General features: G+C 57.4%; 2 protein-coding genes across 7 annotated transcripts in view; one reads left to right on the top strand and one right to left on the bottom strand.

The window, feature by feature from the left end:
• EDC3 (enhancer of mRNA decapping 3) overlaps positions 1-4926 on the top strand; it is a 65257-nt gene extending 60331 nt beyond the window's left edge. For all 3 annotated transcript variants that reach the window (XM_003944784.4, XM_074392664.1, XM_074392665.1), the window contains one exon: positions 655-4926. In XM_003944784.4, coding sequence (XP_003944833.1) covers positions 655-989 — 335 coding nt within the window. In that variant the 3' untranslated portion in view covers positions 990-4926. The remainder of the gene's footprint in view (positions 1-654) is intronic.
• On the bottom strand, positions 3327-18635 carry CLK3 (CDC like kinase 3). Of its 4 annotated transcripts, none has more exons than XM_039468924.2 (13): positions 17635-18635; positions 14278-14429; positions 13413-13629; positions 11396-11492; positions 11052-11118; positions 8586-8702; positions 7651-7817; positions 5970-6064; positions 5749-5878; positions 5365-5447; positions 4844-4923; positions 4498-4588; positions 3327-3821 (listed from the first exon to the last, which is right to left on the bottom strand). In XM_039468924.2, exons 1-13 carry the CDS (start codon positions 18076-18078, stop codon positions 3645-3647), a joined length of 1917 nt encoding a protein of 638 aa, XP_039324858.1. In that variant the 5' UTR covers positions 18079-18635; the 3' UTR covers positions 3327-3644. The 4 variants fall into 4 exon arrangements, with proteins under 4 accessions (XP_039324858.1, XP_074248764.1, XP_074248763.1 ...); XM_074392663.1 differs by having other exon boundaries at positions 3410-3821; positions 17581-18625; XM_074392662.1 differs by lacking the exon at positions 3327-3821 and having other exon boundaries at positions 4312-4588; positions 17581-18631.
• Between the last annotated feature and the right edge of the window lie 1138 nt (positions 18636-19773).

Below are 19773 nucleotides of genomic sequence, written 5' to 3'. Positions count from 1 at the left end.
TTGGTCTGATTTCTGCTATTCTCAGTTTAACCTGCAAGGCCAGTACAGGATCTACATACTTGTTGAGACGCCCTTTTCCAGTACTGTCCCAGAGGCCTGGTTAGAGCAGAGGAGCCTGGGAGAACAGTAATAGGTACCCTCTTAATTCTTAATTAAGGCTGGCTGAGTGGAAGACCCATTGCTATGAGATAATGAGAGGGCCAGAGGACAGGCTTGCTAGAGTAGAATGAGTAGGCCAGCCCTGGGCACCTCATGAACTCTGGGAGGGTAGAGTCCACTGTCAAGTTGGCCATCACAGGGAAGCCCCAACTCAGGCCCTGGATATACAGAGGTGTGCCTGAGAAGGCAGAGGAGGTGAGGGCTTTGTGCCCTGAGAAGCTCTGCACACTCAGTAGGACCATGGTTCATCCTGAGAACTCCAGGAGGGCAGTGGTCTGCTGGGCTGACGTGCATTTGGTCTCTAGCACTCAGCCCAGCCAGGCCTGGCAACTCCTAGGGCAGTGCCCTGGCCCAGCTCTAAGGCGGCCAGCCTGTGGAGAGGCATCAGAGTGGTGTCTGGAAAACAGACACCCTTGGGGTGACCTGGGCCCTAGTCCCAACCGGGGCTGCTCTCTGCTTACGGGGGTTCTCAAATGGCTTTCTTCTCACCTGCAGACCTGCCCACTAGCCCTGTGGACCTGGTCATCAACTGCCTGGATTGCCCCGAGAATGTCTTCCTGCGAGATCAGCCCTGGTACAAGGCAGCTGTGGCTTGGGCCAACCAGAACCGGGCACCAGTACTCAGCATAGACCCTCCGGTGCATGAAGTTGAACAGGGCATTGATGCCAAATGGTCACTGGCACTGGGCCTGCCTCTGCCACTGGGGGAGCACGCAGGCCGTATCTATCTGTGCGACATTGGCATTCCCCAGCAGGTCTTCCAGGAGGTGGGCATCAACTACCACTCGCCCTTTGGCTGCAAGTTTGTCATCCCACTGCACTCTGCCTAGAGGGTTCCTGCACAGGCAGGACTCTGCCGTCCCCTGTTGCTCCTGAGGACAAACGCCTTAAGGATTTGAAGCTTCATGGACCTTGTTGTTAAAAGTTTTTCTCTCTTGGGTTTGTTTCTTCTGTGAGAGAACAGAACTTACTTAAAACTGACCTGTCACTTGCCCTGAGCCAGGGAAGTCTTTCCCACTGGGTTCCGGGCACACGGCAGGCAGAGTGTGCAGCAGCTCCAGGCATCTCTACCCTCAGCCCCCTGCACGCCAGGCGGGCCTTTGTTTACAGACATAGGCAGCTCGCAGACCGTGTTTCCGGTTTACAGCCACTGGGCCTGGGCACACGCATTGAGGAGTGGGCCGGGTCCTGTTTGGGGGCCTGTACCTGCTCTTATTTCAGAGCTTGTGGCTTTGTGTCTCCCCGGCTTTCCCCACGCAGACGGCCCCTCCTCTAATCACGTAGAACCAGCTGCCCGGCAGCTGTCCAGCAGAGGGCAGACCTGCGCTCTCCATTCATTTCCAGGGCTGTGACAGACCGGGCCTTCCCCTACCCACATCAGAAGTTGATCTGGGGGCTTCTGGCCCTTTCTCCTGAGCTGATACAAGTTTTATGCTGATTTTTCCAAGGATTCCTCCCTCCTTTCCCCTCCATCACTCAGAGGTAGGGAAGGGGCGGCATTAGGATGGTGTTTCTGTGTTGGGATTTTATGTTGTCCTGTCATCTTCAGCACAGGTCGTGTATTACTGTAGAACCACAGTGCCCATCTTGCCAGCAGTGCCCGCCCCCCCCCCCAAAGCTGAGCAGGCCGAGACTTTGCCTAGTCTGGGGCCAGACCCCTCAGATGGGGGGGATATCCCTGGGGGAGCCTGGTGCTGAGCCAGAAGAGGCTTCCTGGTGCTTCTGTCCTAGGCCACCACTCCCCCACCCCTTTGCCTGCACATACATGTTCCACCCACTCTTGTCCCCTCTGCCCTTCCCCTGAAATGGTCCTTTGCAGCTGTCATCCCAGAGCAGGGTGCATGGGCTCCCTTGCTTGGACTCCACCCGGCTCTTAAAACATCTGGGCTTTGAACCCTTTACAGTTGTCCAGTCTAGATGAGTAGGCTTGAGGCCAGCACCCTGTCTCAAAGATCGCAAAATGAGGCCAGTTCTGGATGAGCTAGCTGGTGTGGGGTCCAACCATAGGAACCTCAGATCCTAAGGCACTGAGCCCCAGGGCCTTCCCAGGCCTAGGCCCTGGAAGCTAGTGGAACAGGAGCTTTACCTGGAACCCTGGCAGGGATCCCTGCCAAGGACTTGTGCTTAAGCCTGCTTTGGGGCTTTGGGCTTCTGCTATGTTTGCCCAGAGTGGCTGAGCAGATAGATGGGTGGACAGGGGCTCACCAAGGATTGTGGACACAGGGTAGGCCCTGGTGCCATAGGTGTCAGGCTGCTATCACGTTTCTTGTAGGAGCATAGCCAGAAGCAGATGAGCCAGGGTAGAAAGCTGGCCCCTCCTCTCATCTTCCCACCAGTGTTAAATTGTCTCCAGCGGTGGGAAGAGGCCAGGGACTGTAAGCCTCGTGCTGTGTATTGGAGCCTCTGCTCACTCTCAGGGCTAAGCAGCTCCCAGGCTGGGGCCCTCTCTTTAGAGGCAGGGCCACAATCTGAGGCGCAGTCTAGGTTACAGGCACAGGCAGGTTCTGGCTGCCTGTTAATACAGTTAGGCCTCCCGAGTAGGAACAGTGAGAAACAAGCTACAACGACCCTGGCCCAGGAGACTGCTCGCTCTCTCCAGCAAGATCCAGGAATGCCAGCCTTGAGGGGGCACTGGGACTTGTCCCTTCCCTTATCCTCAGCCTGGGCCTTCCACGGAGGTATTGAAGAGAAGCATGATTCCTGGCTTCTTTTCAGGGGCATCCTGCCTATAGTACCCAGTTCCAAGGAGCCCCCAGTCACGTGGTGAAGCCTAGCACTCATGCAGCTCTTAGGTGACCAAAAACCAGCACTAAAATAAAGCTGAATGACTGAGTCCTGTGCCGTGTGAATTGCTCTGTAGCTGTCATGAGGTGCTGCCTGCCCCAGCCTAGGAACCCGCCCTACCTGCCTCCTGCCCTCAGCAGACCACAGTTGTTGGGCACATACAGCCTAAAGTCCCGGCCAGTAATGGGGCTGGCAGGCTACAGAAAGCCAGACCCCACCTGGCTAGCCGCAGTGGGCAGAGTCCCTTGGGTTCTTTGGGGCTGAGAGGTGCCACCATCTAGGACTGCTCAGCAGACAGGGCCCAGAGGCCGTCCCCGCTTCTGGTCTTACCCCTGCCTGGCTCTTCTGTGCCTGGCCCAGTTCACACTTAGCTCTCCACAAGCTGAAGTGCTAAGACAGACTTTATTAGTCAGGTCAGGGGAGGGGAAGGCAAGGAGCCTGGAGATGGACACACTGGTACCAGGGGTTACAAACAGTAAGAAACACTTTATTATAACTTTACAACATATAAATAGCTTGGGTCAAATCTGTGCTTTCTGGCAGCTGGGCACCAAGTCTGCTCCTCTGCAGGCTCCTGCCTTCCTTCACATTGCACTGTTCATTGGGTGGCTCTGGCCTGGGGCCTGGTGGTCGAGGCTGGAGTCAAGGGGCTGGGCGGCCCAGTCCCGCCCTCCATCTCCTCATGCGGTGGCCTGCACCTGTCATCTGCTTGGGTTGCGGCTGGTGTGGAAGGACCGCTCCTCGGGGGTCAGGCCAGCAAAGAAGGGGTGCAGCAGGGCCTCGGCCAGTGTGATGCGCTGGGCAGGGTCAAATTCTAACATCCTCCTCATCAGGTCAAACAGCTGCACGTGCTCCAGGGAGTCTTGGAGCATGTAACTCTGCTCAGGGACACAAGGTGCCTCAGTGTGACGGCAGGGTCGTGGGAAGCCACAGCAGGTCCCCTTGTCTCTGGGATGCCTTGCTGGACTGGATCGAGGAGGCAGTGATGCCTCCTTGGAGGACTCTACTTCCGCCCTCCTGGACAGTGAGCAGCTCCTTTGCTTTCACGCCCGTGTTTAACGTTTTGCTCGGAACTTGCCAGGCTACTAGGCGTCTTGCTGGGTTGATGCCTCTGCCCCCACATGCAAAGTCCTGACAGGTGGGTAGAGATCACCTCTGCGAAATTCACTTGTCCGAGCACCAAATGCAGTTGACAGAGGCTTCCTGGCCATGTCTAGGTCTTCCCGCCCCCTCACCTCCGTCCTGCCTAGTTCTTCCCAAAATGCTGAGAGAGGGTGAGAGGGACAGGAAGCAGCAGGGTTTCTGACATCTGGCTCTTCTCGTGTTCCCCCGTTAAATTCATAGCCACCCTATGGGGAAGGGGTAGGGCTAAGGGCCCCTCTGGAGCAGTTTGCAAGAAGCCTCACTGCCAGCACCCAGCAGCCTTGGGTGTCGCCTCCCACAGAGCTGCATCGAGGACGCGGCCTTTAGCGGCCCAGCCTGTCTGATGTGTGTCTGCCCAGTGCCTGGGGTCTCTCCTTGGGATGAGTTGAGCTGGGGAAGCCAGAAACTGACCTTCAGAGGTTTGCAGTTCTCCTTCACATACCGGCCGTCGGAGCTGTTCTCATCCCAAACTAGGCCCCCTTTGTAGAAATATTTCTGCTTCCTGAAAATGAAGGTGGTGGGGTCCAGTAGTGAGAGTAGTAAGGGGACAAGCCTCTGGGGGCGGGTGGGGAAGAGCAGCTCCCAACACAGCAGCAGAATCAGGGCAACAGGTTTGCAGGGGCACAGGGAAGACTTAGGAGCCTGGGGAGCCATGGACTGTCCCTCAAAGACTCACCACATCTAGTACCCTGCTGATCCACAGCCCAAAAGAGAAAGGCCCCTATGCCAACCCCGAGGGGGCTACTGAGGTCCTTACCTGGTACGGTGGATCATGTGTGATGGGATGGGCCCTAGGATCTTCTCCATCATCACCAGATGCTCTCGGTTTTCGTGGGTCTGTGGAAGATCAGACAGTGCAAGCAGGGTCAGTCCTAGTTCTGGCCCCTTCACTGGGAATAAGAAACGAGAGATGGGCAAGTGCCCTCACTGCCCCAGGAGATGCAAACCTACCAAAGAAACGGCAGCCTGGCAGCCCATGCCCTGTCCCAGCCCATCCCAATGCCTTTATTCATCTGGACCCCTTATCTAGAAGGTCAGGTCACCTGCCCCATCCTCCATCCTCGATGGCCTAGCGCAAGACTCCTGAGTGTTCCGGCTACCCTGACCTCTGCATACCCTTTAGCATCTACATCCTTAAGAGTCTGAATCTCACAACATGACCAGTGGGAGGAGGAAGACACCTGTCTTCTCGTCCACATGGGGCTTCCCACCCCAGTGGCCTGCAGCCTGTCACAGTAGCAGTGCTTAGGATAGGGGAGTGACGTGGGGTAGCTGTACCTGAAAGAGTGTGAAGCCCCGGTAGTACTCAAAGAGAATGCAGCCGATGCTCCAGACGTCACAGGGCTGTGCCCAGCCCAGCTCTGAAAGCCAAGATGGGGAGAGGCTGTGAGATCGGGCCCTGTCCTTCCAGCCTGGAGGTCACAGGGCAACCACTACACTGGCTGGCAGGACTCTTGCCCAAATCCCAGTACAAGGCCCTCTCTCACTAAGGCTGACAGATCAGGCCAGGTCAGTCACCTGTGTCTCATGACACGGGCCCCTTGATCTGAGAAACTGCCTGCCCTGGGTGGTGGAGACTGACAGGCATGCCACCACCTGTGGTGGTTCAAACCCTTCCACCAAGTCCAGTGTGACAAGGCCACAGGCCATACAGTCACTCACCAAGGATCACCTCAGGCGGGCGATAGTGACGGGTGGCCACAATGGTGGTGTGATGTTCATGGTCAAAGGTGGCACTGCCAAAGTCAGCCACTCGGATGCTGGTGTTCTTCACTGACTTCTCCTCACAGCTCTGAAAGGCAAGGCAGGCACACCAGGTCAGGAGTCTGTACCAGCGGGTAACCCACCCCAGAGCAGGGCCTCACCCTTACCCATGCCAATACCTTGTGCTCATTGTAGAGGGTTTCAAACTCAGAATTTACAAACAGGATATTCTCTGGCTTCAAGTCTGTGTGGGTCAGCTGATTCTCATGCAGAACTAAGAGAGCAGGGAAAGAACGAGAAGTGGGCACTGAGAACCTGGCTCTCCTGCCAGCTCTAGGCCAGAACCCTTCTCCAATGCCAGCAACTGCCAGAGCTCCTCACACCCCCACCTCAGCCGGGAGCTGGACTGCAACCTGCCTCTCTGCTGGCCTCCCAATCAAGGGTTCTCTGCACTTGAGGCCTTGCGGGGTTCTGATACTTTAGCAGGGGGGTGGAAAAGAAACTTGCCATTCGGAAAAACCTCCTCCACCCCTCCTCTGCAGAGACCAGGCCTCCTCACCTGTCTCTCACCAAAGCCACAGCAACAGCCTCGAGGGGCTTCCCTCTTCCCAGCACCAGCTAAATATACAGCCCCTTGTTCAAGTTACTAAGAATGTTACGGTGGTAGCAAGAGGGCATTAAAGCACAGGCTCCCGTGCAACGGAGCACGCAGGTCACACACCCAGGAAGCCAGCCCCACCTCTCACTGCTAGTCATGAAGTAGGAAGCCTTTCTCCTCCAGCCCGTCCCACTGACAGTGGCTTCCTGCTAGTAGTCACTCTTCAGCTCGAGGCTCCCATCTGGCACTCAAGACCCTCACAACTGTGTGGCCCACCACTCCCCAAGGGAAACCTACTCCACTGGAACCAATTCTCAACCCACACCAGGCTCCAGGCCTCACCAGGCTATTCCCCTTGTTTGGAAAGCTTGTCCCTGTCACATCTATGCAGATCCTGCACATTCTGGCTCAAGGTCTATCAACTTCACCAAAGAGCCTTTCTGTACTGCTCCAGCCATTGCAAGTCCTACAGCACTGAGCCCTGGCACCACCAAATCATGCTTTTCAAGGCTGGCAGGCAGATGACGAGTCAGGGCTAAACAGAGAGTCTCCGTGTGGGCAGGACCTGTGGTAGGATCTGTAAGATCAGGTGTCTACTTTTTTTTTTTTTGAGATGGAGTTTCGCTCTTGTTGCCCAGGCTGGAGTACAATGGCATGAAGGCTTACCGCAACCTCTGCCTCCCATGTTCAAGCGCTTCTCCTGCCTCAGCTTTCCAAGCAGCTGGGATTACAAGCATGCACCACCCTGCCTGGCTAATTTTGTATTTTTAGTAGGGACTGGGTTTCTCCATGTTGGTCAGGGTGGTCTTGAACTTCCGACCTCAGGTGATCCACCTACCTCGGCCTCCCAAAGTGCTGGGATTACAGGTGTGACCCACCGCACCCGGCCCAGGCTTCTACATTTTTATCCCATGTATGAAGCGGGGAGTCGGGGTTGGTGGTCAGGCCAATTCCAGAGCAGTTCTTTTCTGTTTAGTTCCTGAGTGCCTAGGGTAGAGGCTGGTCCAGGAAGTCCCTGGAAGGAGCCCTAACCTTTCCATCCTAACACTGAGATTCCCACCTTAAGACAGAAGACCTTTCCATCCTAACACTCAGATTCCCACCTTAAGACAGAAGGCCTTTCCATCAAAGGGGCTCTGGTGTCCCTCAGGCCCAGGAGAATGGTTACTAATGTGCTGGAATGAATGGGGACAGCAAGTAACCAGATGACTTGGGTGCAGGCGTGTGGCCGCCCCATGCTCCTTTCGAGGGTGGACACTTACATCTAAGGGCGTGGCAGAGCTGGTAGGCCATGTGCCGGACATGTGGTAGGGGGTAAGGCTGGAAGTTATTCTCCTTCAGGAACTCAAAGGTGTTCTTGCCCAGGAGCTCAAAGGCGATGCACATGTGACCATGGAAGTTGAACCAGTCAGACATCAAGACGCACAGGCTGGCGGAGAAGCATGGGCGGGGCTCAGGCTGTGTGCTGGGGGCCTGCCTCACCCCCTCTCAGATGAAGCCAGTCCCCAAGTCTCTCCTAGGCCACTGGGTCACACACAAGAACGCAGGTACACACGAAGCAAAAGAATCAGAGCAAGAGCACCTCTCCCCACCAGCCATCACCCAATCCCCAGATGAGCTCTGGGCAAAGACTAAACTTCCTGTGGGGAAGATGTCCAAGGTGCTGATCCAAGCCCTCTGAGCTCCCCTACTTATGATGTGGGAGAGGCCCTGCCTCAGAGCTGCTGAGGAAGAGTCGGAGAGTGCTGGCACACAGGACTGGTGCTGCTTTTCTCGACTTGCCCACTCTGCTGAGCTTTGTGAGGGTCTGTGCTGCATTCACCCACCTGCCCAGGCTCAGCACAGAGCGTGGAGAGTGCTCAGTGTGTCTGCCACAGAAAGGCTCTCCTTTGGGTGTCTCCTACCATGTGAGAGCCCCAAATAGCTTCATGATTTTATCTTGTCTTATGCCCCACACAACCCAGTGAGGTCCCCAATTCACAAATGCAGGGCTTGGGGTGCCTGCCTCAGGACACAGAGCCAGCTGGGGTGGAGCCTGGACTGCAGTCCAGAGGCTGCCAGCAAGACCTCTGCCAGACTCCCCTGGCTTGCGTGTGGGGAGAAAGCACAGTGCAGACGGGTGACGGGGCACTGCTGAGCCCCTGGGGGTCCGGCAGTCCCACTCAAGGCTTCCCTCCCGCTCCTTGCAGACACTCACAACTTGTTTTCTTTGTCCTTCTCCTTGATTTTTTTGAGCACGTTGATTTCTAGCCGGGCAGCTTCCCGGTACTTGCCCACGTTGCGGATGATCTTCAGGGCAACCTGAGACTTCCCTCTGGTACCCAGGAAGGAAACACAGGTTCTCATCAGCAGCTGCCCAGCCCTTCCCCCACCCTCCGCCCGGACCTGGCAACTCCCAACAAACACCTCTCCAGGAGCAGCCTGCACTGGAGAGAGCAAATACTGATGCCCAGCCTGCCCCATGCAACACCAGACCTTTGCCCACCCAACAGCAAGTTCCCTGGCATCTGTGAGTTAATGCTCTTGATATCCATGCCAGCCTTAGGCTTTTATGTTCTCAGCCACTGCCAGCTCCCAAAGGAGTGTGGGAGAGTAAAGGCCAATCCTGCTTAACCAGTGCCAGTCCAAGAGCTCACACAGTGACCTAACCTGTAAGCCAGGCAGCCCCAACCATGGCCAAGCTGTCCCACCCAGAGCCCTCCTGCGGCACCTCTTGACCTTCCTGGGCTCGTCTGCAAGTCTGAGCAAACAGGGATAGGCGGTTCCAGGATCGAGTAAAGATCTGGCAAGAGGTGGGGTACCAGCAAGGGTACCTCTCACTGTGAGGCCCAGGGCCACTCCCTTATCATACCCCTCTCCAGTTGTACCTACCTGCCACAGCGTTTATCAGTGACCACAAAATGTCAGGAACCCTTCTTAAGTGTCCAAAGAAGATTTTAACAGTCCCTGCTCTGTGCTTCCCACCCTGAACCCCGCCCCAGGAGGCCATCTGCGGAGAGGCAGCAGAGAAGGAAACCTGCTGAGGCAAGGCTGCCAGGCCCTGTCAGGCAAGGACACCTGGAATCCAAATGCCCAGTGGAGAACGGGAGTGAGAGAGCCCTAGCCTGGAAGGGCGTGTCCTCTGAGGCCTCAGGGAGGCTGACTGTGGTGCCTAAGAAAAGGTTCACAGGCCCAGGGCAAAGGGACCTTCTAGAGAATCCCCTGCTTTGCTCTCCCTATCCCATTTTCCCAGATTCTCAGGGAAGGAAGGGAGCTCAAGGGAAAGGCCATGCACTCCAGCCTCCTCCTAAAACAAGGTCCCTCTGTGGCATTCCAATCCTCAGCACAGGGAGCTCATCACTTCCAAGGCAGCCCCTGCCAGAGTTGTATGGCTCTCAGAATATGACCCTGCCTTTAGCCGAGCTGAATTCTGCCTCCACATGACAAATCCCACTGGCCCTGGCTCCGAGTCCCGTAAAGGTTCCCTGGACCTTCCACCTCCCTCCTCGTGACTCCAGAAGCTCATGTTCCCTCCAGCTCCTCAGAGAGGAGCAGCCCAGACCGCCTGCATGCGTCCCAGCTCTCAAGTCTGCCATGCCTCCACCTGGCCACGGTGTGGCTGTACATGTCCCTCCACCCGCTGGTCCCAACCCTAACCTCTTGGGCCACACTGAGTCGTACAGCCGTGTACATGGGAACGTGGAGCAAATGGAAGCTTCCTGTCAGTCTATCTTGTGGCCGAGAGGAAGGCTGGACGCCTGGGTCTGAATGGCCTTTCTGAGCACTCCATTTAATGTGGGGGCACTATGAGGCAGCGGTGGCCAGCTCTGCCATTAATTGGAGTATGATGCAGCCAAACCCTGAGGATGTTTATTAATCTCTGAAATAGCAGGAAGGCCAAATATGGGTGGCACGTGGCTACAATAAAGACATGCGTACTCTGTAGCTAAAGTGCCAAACCAATTAAAGGGCCTATGGCAGGGAGGCAACTGGCTGCCCGGAGGGGGCCTCCCCACCCCAGAGCTACAGGGGAGGAAGCAAAAGGGAAAGTTCTAGTCTTGTGGAATGGTAAGGGGACAAAACTGTGCTGCTGGACCTGGGAGAGAGTAAGGTGCCCCAGCAGCACGACAGTGTATACCCCTCTCTCGGCACAGGGAGCGGAGACCACACACTACCCTAGCCACACTGAAGAAGGCAGCAGCCTGCTTGGTGAGAAAGCCCAGGGTCTTGTTTTTCTTTCAACAGATCTGCACAGCCTCTCAGGCAGACCCTCAGGATAGGACTCATGCTTGGACTGGGCTTAGTGGCACTCCTAGCCCCCTGCCAGGCCAGGAACCCAAATGTTATCACAGGAAGCAGCTCCAAGCCACAGGGGAGCCAGGGCCTTGGCCCTGTCCTGATATCCACCACCAGAGCCCTGGGGAAGTGGAGGGATTGGGGCAGAACCATTCATTGACCAGCAATTCTTAGGTAGGAATGCCACATGCCTGCAGAACCCAAGAATTTCTCCCTTATTACAGGGGATCAGCAAAACCCCAAAATGAACAGGTCAGAACCCTACTCTGGTGCCATGCTTCAGAAAGAAAAAAGTTAAGCTCTGATAGCCACCACCCTCAAGAACCTCAGGCCAGCTCTTCCCAGGAAGGTCCTATCCAGAGCCAGCTGTACCGCCCCGTTCACTTACCTGGCATGGTCCAAGCACTCCACCACCTTGCCAAAGGTGCCTTCACCCAGGTTCCCCACAATCTCATCTAGGAGAGAAAAGAAATTGGGCATGAGAATCTGGAGGGCAGGGGGTTGGCAGCTCCTGCAAGTTCACAGCATTCAAATTCTCAAAAACAAAAAAGGTTTCTCTCTCACTGCTACACTCTTAAAAATGGACGTTGCTAGCGTCTGTGTCATTCAGGCAATTACTGGTGGCCCCGCTAAGGCACCACGCGCACTAGAGGCCCCTCCAGGCAGGAGAGGTCTTGTCTAACAAGGGGGGTAGAAAGTAGAGAGGTAAAGTTTTACGAAAGGTGGCTGTACATCGCTCTTGGAGCCAATCGCCGATCCGGCACACCAGGTGACCCTCCTTGTCATCTTCCACACTCCGGCTGCTGCGCTTACTGCTCTGTTGGCTTCTCTGCATGCACCGCCCCCCGAAACGCCATCCGACCAATCGCATGGTAGGCGGTTCCGATTGACAGATTGAGGTGTCAGTCAAAGGCAGAGGTGGAGACGGTGAGGAGCCGGTGGGTTGGTTGGTTGGATTTTCCAGATCCCAGCATTTCATAAGGCACACAGCATATATAACGATAGGGATATTGCAAGGCACACGTCAAGACACAAACTGACTTCAAAAACAGAAAAGTAAAAACAGCTACAGGTATGTAAAGAAAACTCGGATATTATCTCTACGAGGAGTGCCACGAACGCTCAGGAAGATGACCTGCCTCTGCTGCTGAGGGCCACGCTGTGAGGAGAGCCATCGCCCCGACTCCCTCCTCCTCCTCTGAGTCTCTCCCTCCCAGGCCCTCCCATGTGGCTTTGGCCAGAGCGGAAGACGCAGCGAGAACGGCGCAAGAAGGCAGCTGGCCCGGCCTGGGTCCAACCATCCAGACTGGTCAGAGGCTGCTCCGGCTTCAGCTGCAGAATGCCCAGCCTGTCCTTGCCTGCCTCTGTTCGCCCACGCAGCCTTGTACATGCCTGACAGTTGCCACTCAAGAGCCAAGCTGCTACCTACCCCCAGACGGCATCCTTGGCCAGACTTCACCATCACTACCAGAAACAGCCTTCCATCAGCAGCCTTCCTGCCACCAGCCTCAAGCAGGAAAGCAGCCTGGGATCCTCTGAGTAGCTCGACTGCCAGGCTTCCTACCACAATGGCCCACACAGGCCCCATGCCAGCTCCTGCCCTGGCCTTGGCGCCCATGCTGCTCACAATCTAGGCCCATCCCAAGCCTCACGACGATCGATAGAGGGCACCAAAAAGAGAAGCAGAGCCAAACCTGCACTGCCATCCTGTGGCAGCATGTGGCAGAGTGCAGAGAGGCCAAAGGGCCACGCTGCAATCGCCCAGAGTCAGCCCTCGACGCATGGCCACTCAAAGAAGTCACAGAAAGAGCTGGGCAGAGAAGATGCCTGGCCTCTCCACCACTCCTCAGGGGCCTCAAGGCCGGTAGGAGGGAGGCAGGGAAGAGGGATCGGGGAGAAGAGAAGACCGCATGTAACCTTGGAAATACACAGTGGGCTTTCCTTCCCCAGGGTACTGAACGCAGTGTGGGCTCCTGGTCTCAGCAGAGACCTTGCAACCCTCTGTGCTAGGAATACTAGCCAGGCCCTACTCTCAGGATGTGGCCTGCAACAGGACAAGGCCTGGGGCGGCGGCCTTTCTGGCATTTCTTCACATGCCCCATCACACAGGCAGTTGCCCCTCCTCGCCGCAGCTGCCGCTCCTCGCCGAAAGTGCCCCTCATAAAGAGGCTCGGCTGGAGAGGGCCTGGCTGGAGATTAGAAGGAAAGTTCCCAGTCTGAGCTGGCTGACAGGCAAATCCTCCCCGCCTGTGGGGCACTCCAGAGTGGGGGCCTTTGGGGAGGGGCGTGCAGATGAGACGCAGAGGTGGGTGCAGTCCACGTCAGTCAGAACACTCGGTCACACGAGGAGGCCGTCTGTGAGTGGGAAGGACCAGGCCATATAGCTGCAGACCACAATACCAGCCACTCCACTAGGATTCCTAAGAAGTGTCCTAAGAAGTGTCCCTGGCCACTTGCACCACGTGGCCTGTATCTGGAGCACTGTGTAGACATAGACTGGCCGGGGGCCAGCCAGCATCGGAGCCAGAGTTCCTAGAGTTGCCACTGGAAGGGGCCAGAAGACACAGGGGCCAGGACCACTGTGATCAGCCCTGCACCTGGACCAGACGACACATACACACACACAAGCACGCACACCAGTGCACGTGCACAGGGCTGGCAGTACTCACCCAGACCAACCAGCCTGAGAGAAGTCTAGGAAGAGATGAGGCCTTTAAGCCCCAGCCAGCACACTCTGGCTACCACTCACCGAGGAGGCGCTGCTACAAGACCTGGTGCGGCGTTTGTGGCAGTGGTGGGCGTGCTTGCGGGTCCGGTACGGCCCCCTCTCCCGCGATCGCCGACGATGACGAGAACGTGAAGATCCATAGTAGTCCTCTCCAAAGGATGGGCTCCGCTCTTCACACCGGTATGTATCACTGTCACGGCGCTCCCGGTACCTCCTCTGGTAGGGCAGGCGGTCGTGGCTGCCAAAAGGGGGATGGGGACACTGGTCAGCTGGGTCTTTGTTGTTAGCAGGCAAGAGGCTGGTGGCAGGGCCACTGTAAAGGGCTCAAGGGGACAGGCTGTGCCAAAAGCATCCAGACTAGTGGGAAGTGGGCAGAGAGGGGAGGGTGCAAAGGTACTAAGCCTGCCCTCCAGAGCCCCATCCAATGGCAGTATCCTCCAGATACAGGAGGAGGGGCCGGGGAAGGGGAGTATGGTAGAGGGCCTCCCAGCATTCTACACACTCCAGAGTTCTCCATGGCTGGCTGCAACTCTTCAGTTTGGACTGGGGGCTGAGATAGGCCCAGGGAGCTACCTTTCTAAGGCTGAGGTTATGTTTCTAAATCCTCACCAAAGAAGGCTTAGGAGGTTAAGCAGAAAGATGCTGGCCTAGAAAATGGGGGAATGTGTAGGGAGAAGAAAAAAAGGCACTCTAAGACAAAGAGTGGGCGGCAGCTACTGATGAGGGCAAGGCATGCAGGTAAGGTGAGGGGAGGAGCCCAAAGAGGACAGGGCAGGGACCCAGGAACAGCTGGGCAGGGGTGGAGTAATCTCAAGGAGTCTGGAGCTGCCACAGCTGAGTCCGGCTGACAGAAGGAGCCTTTCCCTCCTATCTAGTTCCCTCTCACCTTCTAGACCGAGATCTCCGTGGGGGAGGCTCCCTTCGGGATGGGTATCGCAGTCTCCCTTCATGTTCCCGACTGTAGGACCTCCTCCTCTTCCATCGGTAGCTCAGGTACGGGTCTGGTTCAGGGGAGCGGTATCGCTTACAGTGATGCATCTAGGCCGCAAGGAACAGAAGGCCCTGCTAAACACACAGCCAGCCACCTCCAGCCATGGAGCTGCATGGGCCTTCCTGGTTGCTCCTGAACAGCCCATTCTTCTGTTTGGAGGCAGCCCCTCCCAGAGGTTTATGAAGTGAAGAACTCTTGAGGTCACACTGGTCAAACAGCAGACAATGGGCAACAACCTTCTCTGCCAGTGAACAAACAAACAGCTGCCTCCCAGCAGAGCATCGCTGGCCTGGTGGTCTGAGTGCTCAGGGAACTGGGTGAGCCAGGGCCAGGGGCTAAGGCAGGAACCCTGGGCTGGACAGTGAACACTACCACAAGGAGATCAAAGGCAGGAGAAGGGGGCCTCCTGTGCTCTATTCCCTCCCGCGTGGGGCACCCGTGGATCGAATGCTTTGTAAAGCCAGAGGACAGGCAAAGGGCTGTTGGCATGGAGCCAACACCCGGGAGGCAAGGATTCAAAGCCCTCAGGTTTGAGAAGCTGAAGACGTCTGGCTGAGGGCCTGAACTGGACCCCACTCAAGGGAGTAAGGACCACAAGTCAATGTGAGGAGCCACAGCAGAAATGAGAAGGGCAGCCCTTGAAGAAAGAGGTACACAGGCCTCATGAACATTCCGTAGCCCTCCTGAGTCGATGTGGACCCAGGGGGTCTGTCCAGCCCTTCCTGGCTCATCCTGGGTCTCAGCACTGGGAAAGATGCCAGGGTCCTCAGAGTATCCAACTTTCTTGCCAGAGAGCCATTTAGCACCCTTTAGACTCTGGCAGTGCCCTGCCAGGTGCCTTGCCTTTATCCAACAGTACCATTACTGTCCCTTCTTCTAGCTCCCCGGCTCCAGTATCCTACTTTACACCTATCCCAAGAGCAGCCAGAGGGTTAGCTGTCTGGCAGGCATAAGAGCCCCAACTCACTATCCCCGTTCAGTGAGGACTCATATTCACCACAGGAAATTGCCAGGCTGGATCCGCCACCAGCGGAGAAAGCTGGCTATGTGAGGCCAGCAACCTGCTCCACCCATATGTGAACCCCTGACTGCCTCCATGGGGCCGGCCTTCTTCCCAATACTTACACTTGGCCACAGCCAACCTCCAGTCATGGTCAGTCCTGACTTTGCCTGGTCAAGCACATTTTGCACACATCTTCCCCATCTACCTGGGAAGTCTTTGAAGCTAAAATCACCTCCCCAGAAGCTCAGATTTGTTGTTTTGGTAATCAGCTGACTAATGTTTCACTGTTTTCCTGCAATTACTCTGGGTCAGCTGCCCAAGCTATGGAGTGAAAGCTTAACTCACATCTCACCAATTGACCCAAGGATGCTCCACTGGCCAGGGCACATGTCCTGCCACAAGCTTGGCAAGCATGGTCCTGCCCATCCTCAATGGACAGACACCAGAGCTGAAGGACATGGTCACGGTCACACTGGGCCAAAGACTCCCTCCTGGGACCTAGAAAGTTCTAATGTCTATACATATTCACGTCAATGGAGAGCACAATTTCAGAGTCACATAGATGTCCATCTGAATCATGGCATGCCACTTCTAGCTGTGTGCCTTTCAGCAAATTATGACACTATTCTGACCATCAGCTTCCTCTGGCAACAAGGAAATAGTAATCTCTTACAATGTTCTGTGAGGACTGTCCTATAACTGAAATGCCTAGTACAGCTTTATGCCCACAGAGGTACTAGTGGCAGCTTTTCATGAACACTTAAAAGGTTCCAGGTAACACTTCAGGACTGTGTTAAATGCCTTACGGACATTTTATAAGTCCCTTCCAAGGAAACCGGGAGGAGAGGGCTCTGGCAATACTCTTGAACTAAAACCTAGGGCTGCCACATACCAGCCTCGTGACCTTAGACAAGTCACTCTAGGCCTCGGTTGGAATGCCTGGAAAATGGAGATAACATCTCCCAGCCTGGCAAAAGATGACAAGTATGAGAATTATAAGGTACCACACCCAAAGCAATAATAGAGAAGATTATCCTTCCTTTAACACATTCTAGGCAAGTAAAATATTGGAAATAGCAGGCGTCAACCTCTCAGCCAGGGCTTTAGGGCCCATTTCTCAATTATCTCTGATTCTCCAAAACCTCAGCAAAAAGCTTGTTGAAAAAGCAGCTAAAGGCCACAATTATGCTTTGGGAAGCTCTGCTCTGCACAATGAAGAAAAAAGTGAGGCAGAGGAAACCAAGCCAAGGATGTCAACTTTTGAGCACAGGCCTTGTCACCTTCTCATCTGCTGTTCCTGGCCAGAGAACTGGGCTGACAAGACGAGCAGCCAGCCAGGTCAGCGGCTGCCCTCCCGGATTCCGGCCACCCCAGCACCCATGGTTATTTTTGGCTGGCACTGCCCTACCACTGCAACCTCAAACCTGCCACCTCGCAAGCCTCCACCACGAACGGGTGAAACGCTCCTCCTTCTCAAGGGCATCAAGGAGGGAAGCTGGAAGGCCGCCAACGCCGCCTCGATGGGGGCCTGGTTCAGGCAATTTCCACCCCAGCTCCACATCAGGGCACTCACACCCGGAACTGAAGCCAGAGACTCCCGGGCGGGACGGAGGTGCACCCAAGGGATTCGCACTGTCAGCCCGGCCCGGCCCATCCCCCGGGCTGGAACGGCTCTGTCACCGCCACAAAACACGCTCGGGGGCCTGCGCCCTCGTTCGCTTCTCTTCCTGCCGCCCCAGGTCCCAGGGGTCTCAGAGTCCCACCCTCTGTAACGGCCGCCAGTGGCGCCGAGGGGAGAGCCGGGGACAGGCCCGGGGGCAGAGGGAGGCCCAGACTGGGCCAGAATCAAACTCCAGGCCGCCAAGGGAGGAGGCGTCCGAAGACCCGGCGTGAAGCCAAGCGAGGGGAAGGGTCTGCAGGGCCTCTCTGGCTACTGCACGTCGGACCCCGACCTCCTCCCGCGGGCAGGCGCAGGGCCCCCGCTGAACCCTTACGGAGCCTCAGAGGCCGTTTAGGCCCCGCCTTCAACACCGCGGGACCCGGGTCAGGGTCTGCAGTGACCGCCCTCCTCCGGTGGAGCAGCCGCGGGTCAGGGGTGAGAGGTCGGGGCCGCGGCCCGCGGTGGGCCGAAGAGGAGAAACAAAGGGAGGAGGCGGAGACCGAATGGCACCGGCGCGCCCGCCCCGCCGACTCACCCCCAGCCGCCGCCGCCGCCGCTGCTGCCGCCGCGGGCCCCAGCCCACACTTACCGTCTCCCAGGCTCCAGCTGCTGCTAGGCCCCACTCCCCGCTCCGAGCGCCTCTTCCGCTTCCGGCTCCGACCTCCGCCCGTGGCGGCCCCGCCCCCTCGCGTGACGCAGCCGTCGCCTTCGCGGGCTCGACCCGGCTCGGAGGCCTGGCCGCTCTAGCCTCCGACTCGACGGCTCCGGGGCACCAGCCCTCTCCGCTCCGGTGGGCGCCGCGGCCTCGGAGACTGGTTCCGGAAGGGCCGAGGGGACGGGCGCGGTGCGGCCCGCCTCCCGCCGTGTCGCGGCGCACGTAGGTCCCCCGACCTGACAGGTGCGCGGCCCGGGTCACAGAGGCGCTCGCAGCTGAGAAGTAGGGCCCCGACCCGGCCGCGGGGCTCGGTCGGCTCCGCCGCGCCGACCCCGCGTGGTCCGCCAACTCCCTCCTGCGCGCGGAGAGGACGGACATTGTTCTCGGGGCCCGGGAGAGCGTGAGAGCCCCCTGAGGTCTGCGCGCGGGGCCTCGGCAAAGCGGACGCGACTCCGCTTGCGCGAAACAAGCGAGCGACTCATGAGTGTCTCTCGGTGCGTGCCGGTGTCGAGAAGGCCGCGGCGGCGCGCCCCGCACTTTCTGGGGAGACGCCCGAGAGCCGCTCGGGCGGAGCCTGTCGGAGGGGCCGGGGACTGGGGGAAGGAGCTGCCCTCTCCTCGAGCCCCCTGGGGCGGAGCGGCCTCCCGCCAGCCTGCGCGGCCGCTCAGTTCAGACCCCCCGCGGGCCCCGTCTCCGGGTCACCGGACAGCCCCCTTCTGCAGAGGCCTCCAGCGTGGGGTCACCAAGCCCCGGACACCTGTCGGCCCGCACCGGGGTGGGAGGATCGGGAGGCCCCGCTTTCCAGATGAGAAAACCGAGGTGGGGATCTTTGGAGAGACCTGAGTGTGAGCGTGCGCGCCCCGCCCAGTCTCGGGGTGACGCCTCCGTCCCCGGCCTCCCGAACGTCGCGCAGCAAAGCGACAGGGCGTGGCGCCTAATTGTCCCCACGCCACGCCAGGGCTAGAAACGCGCAGCCGGGGCGGACCCACCCTGCAGGCACCGCCCCGTCCTCAGGACCGCTGGGCGGGGCTCCGAGGGTTTCCCCAGCACCGCCCCCGCGCCCGCGCCCGCGCCGCGGCCCCGACCATACACCCTCCCCACGGGGCTGGGCCCCCCACGGACGCGGAGGGCTGTCGCAGGGGAGCCCCCTGCCCGAGCCGCGGCTGCGCCTCGAGTCCGACGCCGGCTGCTCACCGTGAAACGGGGTCTCACGGCGTGACTTTTGGGGGTGTCTAGTATCCCCCAAATCTCCGCCAGCTCCACCAGGCTACCCTAAGTAAACAGAAGCTAATTCACCACTGGGTCCCTTCCCCAGAATGACAACCATCAGCCGGACGTGGCGGCGCGTGCAGAGGAATAGCAGGAGGGGGATGTTTCCGTGGTGGCGGAGCAGTTCTGTGTCTTGATTGTAGCGGTGGTTAAAGGGGTCTACGCCTGTGATAAAATGGCACAGACCTAGGCGCCTGATACTGTTTGATCGTGTTCCACACTTACACAACATAGAACCTTTGGAGGAAACCTACTGACGAGTACTTGAACCCTCTCTGTCCCATCTTTGAAATTTCCTGTGAATCTGTACTTCCAAATAAAAGGTTAATACTTTTAAAGTTGGCCGGGCGCGGTGGCTCAAGCCTGTAATCCCAGCACTTTGGGAGGCCGAGGCGGGTGGATCACGAGGTCAAGAGATCGAGACCATCCTGGTCAACATGGTGAAACCCCGTCTCTACTAAAAATACAAAAAAATTAGCTGGGCATGGTGGCACGTGCCTGTAATCCCAGCTACGCAGGAGGCTGAGGCAGGAGAATTGCCTGAACCCAGGAGGCGGAGGTTGCGGTGAGCCGAGATCGCGCCATTGCACTCCAGCCTGGGTAACAAGAGCAAAACTCCGTCTCAAAAAAAAAAAAAAAAAAAAAAAATTAAAGTTGTTTTAGACGAAAATATGAATAATATTGATTGCATGCAGGTCTGGCGACACCTCTGGCACACTGAACGACTGGCATCTCTAATCCATCCCATGCAGGATTGCCCCTGGCCGGGCCCTGTCCTAGGCTAGGGCGCCCGCCGGAACACAG

This window comes from Saimiri boliviensis, chromosome 2 (genome assembly GCF_048565385.1).
Source record: "Saimiri boliviensis isolate mSaiBol1 chromosome 2, mSaiBol1.pri, whole genome shotgun sequence".
In the NCBI taxonomy this organism is placed as follows: Eukaryota; Metazoa; Chordata; class Mammalia; order Primates; family Cebidae; genus Saimiri; species Saimiri boliviensis.
Note: the sequence above shows the minus strand (reverse complement) of the source record. Positions and strands in the feature narration are given on the sequence as shown.